The sequence below is a fragment of the Oncorhynchus kisutch genome, linkage group LG7 (assembly GCF_002021735.2).
Source record: "Oncorhynchus kisutch isolate 150728-3 linkage group LG7, Okis_V2, whole genome shotgun sequence".
NCBI lineage: Eukaryota > Metazoa > Chordata > Actinopteri > Salmoniformes > Salmonidae > Oncorhynchus > Oncorhynchus kisutch.
In genome coordinates, this window is record NC_034180.2 from 36,771,904 (window position 1) to 36,784,290 (window position 12,387).

At 40.2% G+C, this 12,387-nt stretch overlaps 1 protein-coding gene across 2 annotated transcripts; it reads right to left on the bottom strand.

Moving 5' to 3' along the window:
- Positions 1-3,044: 3,044 nt before the first annotated feature.
- On the bottom strand, positions 3,045-10,262 carry LOC109894578 (pre-mRNA-splicing factor syf2). Of its 2 annotated transcripts, none has more exons than XM_020488169.2 (7): positions 10,182-10,262; positions 9,665-9,760; positions 9,373-9,498; positions 7,401-7,518; positions 6,578-6,668; positions 5,878-5,976; positions 3,045-4,981 (listed from the first exon to the last, which is right to left on the bottom strand). In XM_020488169.2, exons 1-7 carry the CDS (start codon positions 10,197-10,199, stop codon positions 4,816-4,818), a joined length of 714 nt encoding a protein of 237 aa, XP_020343758.1. In that variant the 5' UTR covers positions 10,200-10,262; the 3' UTR covers positions 3,045-4,815. The 2 variants fall into 2 exon arrangements, with proteins under 2 accessions (XP_020343758.1, XP_020343757.1); XM_020488168.2 differs by having other exon boundaries at positions 10,142-10,238.
- Between the last annotated feature and the right edge of the window lie 2,125 nt (positions 10,263-12,387).

The window sequence follows — 12,387 nt, forward strand, 5'->3', positions numbered from 1 at the left end:
AAAACATTTCCATACACACAAGCTGTTAGACACTGCTACCTGACAGATAGCTAGAGGCTAGAACTGAACTGGCTGTGGTATCTACTAACTAGCTAGCTTGTTTATTCACTTCACACCGAACTTCGAGAGGGGATGAAACACTAGCTAGCGTTACACTACTAGCTCAGCACTGGGAATAAATACTTATTTTCAGTAAAGTCAAACAGCAGTTACCATGCCAGCTACATCAGTCAAATAGAGTAGCTAGTAGCTCTGCTTGCTTTTGCAACTCAGAGAAAGAAGAAAAAACACAGACAACAGCTGCCTCTGTTCGCACTGTGGTGTCAGCGCGATCCTAATTCCAGACGGCTGAAACTACCAAACAGCCTGCCTGACCGCTCTGAGGAGTCTGCATGGTGCTAAAGCACACCGATGCCGCTTTTTGTGTCACAATGCAATGATAAAATTGTGTGTGTGTGTGTGTGGGGTGGGAGGGGGGGGGGGGCTCCCCACCAGTGAAAGTTGCACCCGTGGCTGTGATGCACATATTGACCACATAGTGTCAGGGTTGCACCACTGAAGTGAGTGCTGCAGAACTTGTTCTGATTCCTAAACACTTCAAGAGATCAGTGACACTGACAACTAGTTTAGTGATGGTATGGTTTTTGGTGGTTAAAGCCAATTGAATTTCAGTAATTAATTGGGGGACAATGGCTATGTTAGTGATTTGAGGTCTGAATTGGACCCCCTGTAAAAAACAACTGCATAGCTTAGCTTGTCATAGCACCTACCTTCAACATGGCCACCTCATGTTAAGTGGTTTTAATGAATGATTTACTCAGGCTCAGATTTCAGTGTAATAAACTTGCCATACATCATCCAGAAGTCACACTCATAGAGCAGTATTTGAGAAGGTGGGGTTTGGTTTTGGTGGGTGAGTTAAACTCTTTGTTCAGGGAGAGGAGAGAACTCAGACGGTGCCAAATGTCTGCTAACACATGACTGAGCTTTTTTTGAACATGTTCTCTCCTGAGTTACCTGATCTAACCCAAAGTGTCATTATGGCTCGTAAAACTGGCTAGTAGTCAGATACTTTCCGTCAGATGCATTTTACCTGAGACTCAGTAAGCCTATTAGTATGACAAGATCTTGGCATGTGTGTAAATTTAACTGATTCAGTTACCATAAACTGATTTCCTGTGTTTTATCAATGGGGGAGTAATAAATTAAACTGCAATCCCATGGCTTGAGGTTTGAATCTGATATTCCCAGGTCATGCCACACTAAGATCTTACATTGTTCAATACAGTACATGCTTAGCAACTGTCTTATCTCTATGAAAATGCAAGTATGATCACCACACCTTTGATGTCAATATCATTGTGCATAGTCTCAAACAAATCACAATACATTTGTAATTTCATCAGATGGGGAGGAGGAAAGGCAGGTCTGACTTGTCATCCTTGTGTGTCTAGAGGATTCCTCATGCAGGATTTTTTAAGATCATTACTTTTATACGCATAAATTACTGCATAACGAGCAAGCTTTCAGGCAGGAGTAATGCAGTCAGCCACACCTCAGGACAGATATTCTTCCTTCTGTCTTTTTACATGACATGAGGGTATTTCTCTCCTCTGATTGTATGATCTGGCCACAAAGGAGCTGCAGTCTATAAGGGCTAGATTCAATCAGATCAAGGGTGTACCCGCGATAGCACACACACGCATAGCAGATGTTTTGGCAACATTGGAGGCGAAACTGCATTTGCGCTGTCAAATCGCTGAGCAGCTGCTCTTGCGATCATTGTCATGAAGCCACACCCACCCCACTGGCATTAGAAGTTCAGAATGAGAAAGTGTAGGCTATATAGAAATAATGACGCTCAAATTGAGAAATCCTTCAAATTAGCATTTCTATCTTCCTAATGGAGGTGTAAATTACATTCACATTCCAGTGTTCCAACTTGTAAACAAGGCTGTATTTCTGTTAATGCAACCAATGGCAATGTCTACTTTAGGTATAATGCCGGGAGCCACTTGTGGATTTAACAGCTCAAACGCAGTTCCACCTCCTACACCATCAAAATAACCTCTATGCAGATGTCGGCTAAAGCGGATATGATTGAATAGAGCCCTAAATCGGGAACATTCTGGCAATACCACAAGTGTATTTACACATCTTTAGGAGAGAAAAAAAACTGGTGTTTACAGCAGGCCATAAAGGATTACATTGTGTGTGGAACACAGAATGCCTTTTCAGTTTGTCGTGAGAAAAATGCTAAAAGTCTCCCCTTGCAGGCAAACTTTATTTGATATTTAAATGTATCCTACTAGGGATACCAAGCATCTATTTGGGTAAATCACATGAATTCGATTTTTCAAAAACACCTAGCCCTGTACCATATACGGGTATTATTAACAAGAGTTATCACTGTGTAACAGATTTCCAATTGATACATGATCTTATCTAATCAATCTTCAAAGAGAATAACTTCCAACAACAGCCGTTTGGCTAACCTATCACATTCTCATTGTACTGGGAAAAAGCTCTTTCATGTGATCTCTCTGATGGAAAAACATGACATGGTATCTGTGGGTCATTGCCTGCTCATCAAGCACATGATTGTGGATAGGCCCAATAGTGAAAAGGGAGAGGAAATACCTATAAAATATATGGTACGGCCCATTTAAGACCACTAAAGAACTGCCAAAGTTGTCTCTCCATGAGGCTAAAACACAAAGCACTATCATAGTTTTATAGCCTTAAATGTAAGCTGGTTATTTAATGTTTTGTATTTATTTCCTTTACATCACGTGTCACTCATTCCAGAGGGCGTGTCTGCGGGGTTCTCTCCTCCCTTGTACGTGATTGATGAATTAAGATCACTTATTAGTAAGGAACCCCGTCACCTGGTTGTCTACTTCTTAATTGAAAGGAAAAAACAAAAACCAGACACTAGGCCCTCCATGAAATGAGTTTGACACCCCTGCATTACATCTTCAGCCAATATCCTCAGGCTGATCAGAGGATAATCCAAAAGAAACAACCCTCACCTGAGAACCAAACCAGGTCCCAAATACTGTGCAAAGTTTAATCAAATGCCAAAGAAGTGATTGCCCTAGTCAAATAACCCAAAAGGATTCCAATAAATATAAAAATCCAATAGAAAATCATATTTTGGAACCTATCCTTTAGACCTTATATCCTGTAGGATTTTATCCAATGGGAGTCCAATATGACTGGTTCCAAAATTTGATAGGATTTTTCTACATGGGATCTACCAGAAACCGTGAAAATGGCGCAGTCTTGCCTATAAAAGGCCACAAACATTTAGAAATAACTAGAAAAAACGTATCTGCTATAACAATACAGTGACTCAAAAACCACATACAAAGTTACAAAAGCTTACGAGCAAGTCAGCTGACAGGCAAAATGTGGCTAACAGTAACTGTTACTATAGTTTCTTAGCTAGCATAAAAACGAGTGGATAAAATGCTGCAGTTAGAAAAATGTGACTAAAACATTTCAAACTTCGTCAGGAAACAAATACTGTACTCACAGTGAAGGATAAAATAGTTAGAATAATAATGTTAGAAAACCGGAGATTCTCTGCACAGCCACAGTTGGCGAGCTAAACTTGGGTGTTAGGATAATTAACACTGCAAGCTCACGTTAGTTATGACGCCATCAATCACTCAAAAACGACATAGAACTGATCAATGGAAATGTAGTAATTAATGCTTTTGTATTGTACTGGAACCAACGACAAATTATAATTTAATGGGTTCATTTGAGAGAAAAAAAGCTATAATAGCATTCTGATTGGGGTGACAAAATCCCAGGAGACTAATCAAAAATCTATAGGATTCAATCGAATTACTTTTGATTCCCAATAGGAAATAATTAGTCAAATAGAATTCCAATAGGATTCTGATACAGGTGGCACAAAATCCTATAGGATTTTTTTTCTTGCACGCCAACCTTTGAAACCCCTCTTCCCCATCTTATTACCATATCCCATGAGGCTTATTCAGAACAGATTCATTAAGTCCAACGAAACATTACACAGATGTCTGATTCAAATTACGAAGGATGAGGATCAAATTCTATTCGTGTTTATAGGACCCCCACATCGTATTTTTGAATAACCCATAGTGTGCATTGATACAGAATGAGAAACTGAATATAGCATGTGAATCTGTTGACTGTCTTTGATCTCAATTTAGGTCACAAGCCTCTCCTAGCTCATATTCTGCTTGGGGGCAGTCGGCTTAACAGAGATGAGTGATAACGATGAAATTGTTTAATTTGTTTATCCCCTCGTGCACCTACACTAGCACATTCTTCCGCTGGCATAACTAATAAACACAGTGTAGCCTTAAGGTGAATGATAGCATTTCATTCTCACGTTAAGCCACCCCCCACCCACCTACCTACCCAAACCATACTGCATGCAGCAATCTGAGGGTAAGCTATATTACAAAAACGTTAGTAAAAATTTAAAAAAAATGCATGTTCATACACACACGATAAACATAGTCAGAAAGGCAGAAATAGCATTACAAGATTATTCAGGATGTACTCAAGTTAGCCATTCCACCTGATTCACAGTGTTATAGTAACAATACAGTAAAATTAGTTAGAAAATGCCTCTAAAGAAATGTCAGCGTCAAAATACAATACAACAAATTTAGATCTCAGATACGTAAGCATTGTGATCAACTGAAATGGGGTTTCTATGTACATGGCCGGTCCTGTAACCACAGTGACTAATTATGGCCTTCAGTTACAACAAAGCAGTGGAAATGGTAGCGTCCATTTGATTGACCAGTCCAGTTAGACAGCTGTGCCTCTCTCCAGATTCTGCTTGATCTCGGCTGTGTATTTGCCATAGAACCGCTCTGCCTTCTTGTTGAACTTGGCGTTCCTCTCATTGATGTAGTCGATGTCTGCGTCATCGTTATAGGCCCTGCGCCGGCTGTATTTGGCCCGCTTCTCAATCCTGTGAAGAACAGCAAAGGATCAGTGTCAAGAAAACAAAAAGGACAACTTACAAACCAAAATAATTACAATCATAGTAGAAAAACCTCCTTCAGTCACTGAAAATCTGACCTCTCCAGAACAACTCAATCCCACACAGGCAACAATCCCTAAACGAAGACAGTCTACAAATTCATAATTATGCCAAAGCACCAATGGAAAACCTTACTCTTCTACTCGAACACACAGGCTGGCACACAGTCACTTTTCTGACTCACAGCCTTAACTTAGTGTCTTCAAAGCGGAGATGTGCGTCATGCCCTGGCAGCTCCTTCTCTGTCTAATCTCTCACAGGAGCATCACTAACACAAGGCCTCCCAAAAATGGTTTAGCACTGAGAGGAGAGAAAAGATAGAAGGCAAATGTAACCAAGGGACACTACGGAAGGGAATATGCCGGTCAGGTGTGAGGGATTCAGGACTTGATCTTAGCTGGTATGGAAGGTCTAACGTGCAGCAATTCTTTTGAAAGGCACGCCATGCATTACTTTATTGGGGAACATCTGTTCTGGCCAACTTAACACCAAATAATGCAGATGCAACAGAAACTAGGGTAATCTAAGGGGTGAGAATCAGAGATGAGGGCTCATTAACTAGGCCACATATCTTCTAAGTTTTCCAGCACCTCCCCAGTGGGAGATACCATAAAATAGCCTTATCAGCCAGTCCCATCAGGCTCCCAACACTGGGGTTCATTCAGTAGGCATCAGATACGCCCTGGTTTCATGCACGCACATGTCTGCTGCTTCCATTCACAGAGGGCTCTCACTCTTTCCACAAATGGACCTTGTTTTGGATTCCAGTGCATTAAATGGGAGGTCAGAGGTTAGGATCTCGCTCTCGTCTCTGTTACACTTACTGTTTCTCCACATCCTCCACCATGCGGTCAATGCCCTCCTTGGATGGGACGTGGGTCCCATGGATCAGGCTGTTGGATGTGGGGTGGAAGTCCTCACCACTGTGAGAGAGAAAAGGAGAGTCGGTTAACACAATATGAATTTTAATGATCCTCCTCAACACCATCCATCTCTCCAAGCTGAATATGACCCATCTCTATGACTGGAAACATTATGCTGTAGTGCACCCTTCACAGCTCCACATGTGGCAGCAATTAAGGCAAAAAACCTGTGGGTTCTGAACTCATCTTTGGCTGATCAAGAAAACCCACCATAACTATAACCATACCGTTCCTCTCTGAGCGTATGCCTCACATTGACACTTAAGACATTAAATGATTTTGTGACAATGTCAAAACTAACCATGGGGCAGGAGTGGGGCACACTGCCTGACACTTAATTGAATCCTTTGTGCACATGATCAGTGAAAACTGTGTGATAGTAGCGTCAATTATCCATTTGACGCAATTAAAACATTTCATAGTTTCATAGTGTATGGGGGAAACAGTCTTTGAAACATGTGCCTTTTCAAAACCAATATATAGGACTTGTGCTTGAGGACATTGGGAGGCAACCCTGCATAGTCGACTCATTGGAGACAATATCAAAGACACTCAGTAATGGAAAATGAGAGAGGAGTTTTATAAAGGGGCTCCGGCTCACCACTGCTCTCGCTGCCTCTCATAGCCGTCCATGTCTGGTTTGATCTGTTTGGTGAGGCGCTGGTACTGTCGCAGCTGGGCCTCCGCGTAACCTGCGGGCCAATGGCAGAAAACAAGAGAGGTTATAATTACCGGAACAAACGACAAGCAGGAGCAAAGCTCTGCGACAAAACCTGCGTCTGGTTAGGGGAGATGAGGAGGCCGCTTTCAAGCCCCTCTGGTGATAATTTTCTCCCCAGAGGTTTAATTCAGAGACGTTTTGATGCAACAGATGGCAGCCATATTTGGGGAATGCAGTTATCCCTTTTGGCAGATTAAATTGGAGGCCGTTAAAAATGATTTATCCCGAGGGGTCTTTACACGCACCCAGAATTCCGTTACAGAATACCTTGGTGCTGGGCTGCCCTGTTGTGGAATGACAGTACCACCTCCAGTAGTCGTCTTCCACAATCTAACTTCTGCTACATTACTGACTGGCCTTTGTGGAGTTGGTGTCTTCAAAAACAACCAGGCTCTACAGCACAATATTAAAGAGTCCCACTTTCCCACTTGTATCTCCAGACATATCTTACTTTAGATGATAGCATGTTTAAAATAAAATAAAAATGGATTGAGGATGTACAGCATGACATACTGGTAGATGCTCTCCAAGCGCACGATTGAATGGCCCCCAGCTAAAGAGGCAGACCGTAGCGCTTCCTGACCATGTGGCCTTAACAGTTATAGCTTATAAGTAGAAACCCTAGTTTTTCTTGTTCAGAAAAACTGACCAGCTGAGGTATAGCTATCCAGTTCGCTCAAAAAGAATGAGTAACCTCTCTCACCTGAGAATCCTGGGTCAGGGTTCTTCTTCTTCTTCTTTCTCTCCCACCGCTCAGCATCCTCAGCACTGATCTCTAGCAGTTTCACCCGGTCATAGTCCTCCCCTTTGGCCGCACACTCCTGAAAACCCACAGACACACACCAAGTCACTAAACAGCAACAGTGTGCATACACTTACTATATAACTTCTAAAGTTACTTATTAGAGGCCGACCAATTAAATCGGCTTGGCCGATTAATCAGGGCCGATTTCAAGTTTTCATAACAATCGGTAATCAGCCTTTTTGGACATAATTATGGCAGATTACATTGCAATCCAAGAGGAGACTGCGTGGCAGGCTGACCACCTGTTACGCGAGTGCAGCATCAAAAGGACCTTGTGGCTGCAAGGAGCCATGGTAAGTTGCTAGCTAGCATTAAACTTATCTTGTAAAAAAATTAATAATAATCTTCACATAATCACTAGTTAACCACACATGGTTGATGATATTACTAGGTTAACTAGTTTGTTCTGCGTTGCATATAATCAATGTGGTGCCTGTTATTTATCATTGAATAACAGCCTACTTTGCCAAACGGGTGATGATTTAACAAGAGTGCATTCGAGAAAAAAAGCACAATCGTTGCACAAATGTACCTAATCATCAACGCCTTTCTTAAAATCAATACACAAGTATATTTTTTAAACCTACATATATATGTAGTTAAAAGAAATTAATGTTAGCAGGCAATATTAACTATGGGAATTGTGTCACTTCTCTTGCGTTCAGTGCAAGCAGAGTCAGGGTATAAGCAGCAGTTTGGGCCGCCTGGCTTGTTGCAAACTGTGTGAGGACCATTTCTTCCTAAAAAAACATAATGAATTTGTCAGAATTTAACATAATTATGACACAACAATGAAGGTTGGGAAATGTAACAGACATTAGACTTAAATATTGCCATCCATTCGATAAAATACTGAACGGTTCCTTATTTCACTGAAAGAATAAACGTTTTGTTTTCGAAATGATAGTTTCTGGATTTTACCATATTAATGACCAAAGGCTCGTATTTCTGTGTGTTTATTATATTTAAGTATAGGATGATATTTGACAGAGCAGTCTGACTGAGCGGTGGTAGGCAGCAGCAGGCTCGTAAGCATTCATTCAAACAGCACTTCACTGCGTTTGCCAGCAGCTTTTAGCAATGTTTGAAACACAGCGCTGTTTATGACTTCAAGCCTATCAACCCCCGAGATTAGGCTGGCAATACTAAAGTGCCTATAAGAACATCCAATAGTCAAAGGTATATGAAATACAAATGGTATAGAGAGAAACAGTCCTATAATAACTACAACGAAAAACTTCTTAACTGGGAATATTGAAGACTCATGTTAAAAGGAACCACCAGCTTTCATATGTTCTCATGTTCTGAGCAAGGAACTTAAACGTTAGGTTTTTTACATGTCACATATTGCACTTTTACTTTCTTCTCCAACACTGTGTTTTTGCATTATTTAAACCAAATTGAAAATGTTTCATTATTTATTTGATATTAAATTGATTTATGCATTATATGAATTTGTGTTTATTGTTAATTCAGTATTGTTGTAATTGTCATTATTACACACAAACATATATATATATATACATATATATATATATATATATATATATATGTATATATAAATAAATAACAAAAAATAAAACAATTGGCCGATAATCGGTATCGGGAAAGGCGGTGAAAAATCATAATCGGTCGTCCTCTATTACTTATCTATTATCCTAAAGGTACACAACTTGCAGTTGACTTCTGACATCCTGCTCTCTGTCATCAGCCAACAAAAAACATTGTCCTACACATGTGACGGTTCATCCAGAAAGCAGTGCCTCTGTGATAATAATAATGTTCAACATTGCTGTGGACATCTGACATCTCAGTTGGTAGAGCATATATAATTAATATATTATAATCAAGTCCGTTGATGAACATGTACCTTTTTCTTTTCATCAGTCATTAGTTCCCACTCCAGACGGGCTTTCTTTGCTTCCCAGTTAGTTGGTAGCTTCAGTCTTTTGTCCTCCTCCACAACCTCCTTGTGATTGAGATTACGTGCTTCATTCTGCAATGGATACCACAAAATACATACATTCCAGAACGTGAATACAAAGAAAAACAGATCCAAGATATACCATGTAAACTCAAGCTACTGCCAAACTCAAATAAGGATAGGCTTCACATGACGTTACTAAAATGTGTCTGAAATGGGAGATCCTTTGAACACAGACCCTTTTGAAATGCAGTTCCCGGAATTTTCGCAGTCTCTCCTCTCTTTTCTGAGATGCAGCACTTTCGGTCTGTTCATCACTGACCGACGCAGATACCTATGGAAAATATCATAAACATTAGCTAGCTTTTTAGCTAACGTTAATTAGCTAGCTTGCATAAAGTACTAACTCGAATTTCGGATCCGTGCTGTACCTTACAGTGGCAAGACAAAGCAAGGTAACGTTTTCTACGTATCATGCTAATCCACTACAAACATCAGCAACTAAAAGCAAATTGAAAACATATAACGTTAACTAGCTAAGAGGTCGAAATAGAATGGTCTGAAATGCTAGCAAATGAGCTTACGTTAGCTTGCTAATGCTATTAGCGCTGGCCATTGGACTGTAAAAGACAGGAGTACTCCATTGGGTACACATTTCAAATGCCATATTTATTTTCAATAATTGTTTATCTTCATCACAAATATGGAAAAACACCTTTTCATTATTGAAGGATATCATTCGTCAAAACACCAACCTCAAAACAGGACGCCATTTTTAGCTGGCAGGCAGGAAGTATTCACTCTGAATGTCGGATGTTACGCAATGAACGGAAATGCAGGAAGTCATGTAAATAATGAGATTTTTTTAAATACATAAAACGTATCATAATTACTCATAAGGGGGGAAATCTAATAACGGGCTACTGTCCTGTCATGGTGTCAATACGATATTCAGTAGCCTAATACATTGATAGGTGGATAAAAAAAAGTATTTTGATAAAAAATATATTTTCAATTTTAAAAGATTTCAAACTAGCCACCCTTTTCCATGATGACAGCTTTGCACACTCTTGGCATTCTCTCAACCAGCTTCATGAGGTAGTAACCAGGAAAGCATTTCAATTAACAGGTGTGCCTTATTAAAAGTTTCTTTCCTTCTTGATGCATTTGAGCAAATCATTTGTGTTGTGACAAGGTAGGGTTGGTATGCAGAAGATAGCCCTATTTGGTGAAAGACCAAGTTCATATTATGACAAGAACAGCTCAAATAAGCAGAGAGAAACAACAGTCCATTATTACTTTAAGACATGAAGGTCAGTCAATCTGGAAAATTTCAAGGACTTTGAAAGTTTCTTCAAGTGCAGTCACTAAAACCATTGAAATTGGCTCTCATGAGGACCGCCACAGGAAAGGAATACCCAGAGTTACCTCTGCTGCAGAGGATAAGTTTATTAGAGTGACCAGCCTCAGAAATTGCAGGCCAAATAAATGCTTCACAAAGTTCAAGTAACACACACATCTTAACATCAACTGATCAGAGGAGGCTGTGAGTCACTACTAAAGGACATCAATAAGAAGAAGAGACTTGCTTGGGTCAAGAAACATGAGCAGTGGACATTAGACTGGTGGAAATCTGTCCTTTGGTCTGATGAGTCCAAATTTGAGATTTTTGGTTATAACCGCCGTTTCTTTTTGAGTCGCAGAGTAGGTGAACGGATGATCTCCGCATGTGTGGTTCCCACCGTGAAGCATGGAGGAGATGTGATGGTGTAGGGGTGCTTTGCTGGTGACACTGTCAGTGATTTATTTTGAATTCAAGGCACACTTAACCAGCATGGCTACCACAGAATTCTGCAGCGATACGCCATCCCATCTGGTTTGCACTTAGTGGGACTGTCATTTGTTTTTCAACAAGACAATGACCCAACACGCCTCCAGAAAGTGTAAGGGCTATTTGACCAAGAGGGATAGGGATGAAGTGCTGCATCAGATGACCTGGCCTCCACAATCACCTGACTTCAACCCATTTGAGATGGTTTGGGATGAGTTGGACTGCAGAGTGAAGGAAAATCAGCCAACAAGTGGGCTCCTGCATGATGCAGCGGTCTAAGATACTGCAACTCAATGCAAGAAGCATCACTGCAGTCCCTGGTTTGAATCCAGGCTGCATCACATCCAGCCGTGATTGGGAGTCGCACAATTGGCCCAGTGTCGTCCGAGTTTGGCTGGGGTAGGCCGTCATTATAAATAAGAATTTGTTCTTACCTGACTTGCCTAGTTAAATTTGAAAAAATACATATTTTCATATGTGGGAACTCCTACAAGACTTTTGGAAAATCATTCCAATTGAAGCTGGTTGAGAGAATGCCAAGAGTGTGCAACGCTATCATCAAGGCTACTTAAAGAAATATATATTTAGATTTGTTTAACACTTTTTTGATTACTACATAGTTATTTCATGGTTTTGATGTCTTCACTATTATTCTACAATGTAAAAAATAAAGAAAACCTTTGAATGAGTAGGTGTGTCCAAACTTTTGACTGGTACTGTATATTTTTTTCAAAGTTCTGTAAGAATTGAGGATCAAGTATCAATGACACTTATTGGATATGTCAGGGAGACAGGCATTAGTTACACAAACTATTTTTTTTAAAGGTTAAATTATGAACAGAGCTATCTGAATATTCACCGTAGCTATTGTGTGAGAGCCAGATCTATTATCGTGACACCATGACAAAAGTCATTGCTTTGCATCTTGCATTTCATAATAATGTCTTTGTGTTGAAATTATAACCAGAGGTTTACTTTTTTTCTCCTGATGTCTAATCAAACAATGGTGTGATTACAGATATGACTGAAAGTAATAGAAAGCATGAAAGGTCAAGTGTAAAGTCAGACATCAGTTTTCCACACTGACAGAGACCAGAGACCATGACAGTGACTGTTGATTTGTTTGAAGT

Excerpts from the sequence above, each read along its gene's own strand:
- LOC109894578 (XM_020488168.2), bottom strand. The coding sequence starts at position 10,165 with ATGATATCCTTCAATAATGAAAAG. Across the intron at positions 9,499-9,664 it reads GGGAACTGCATTTCAAAAGG|AATGAAGCACGTAATCTCAA; the intron begins GTCTGTGTTCAA and ends TATCCATTGCAG. Across the intron at positions 5,977-6,577 it reads GAGAGGCAGCGAGAGCAGTG|TGGTGAGGACTTCCACCCCA; the intron begins GTGAGCCGGAGC and ends TCTCTCTCACAG.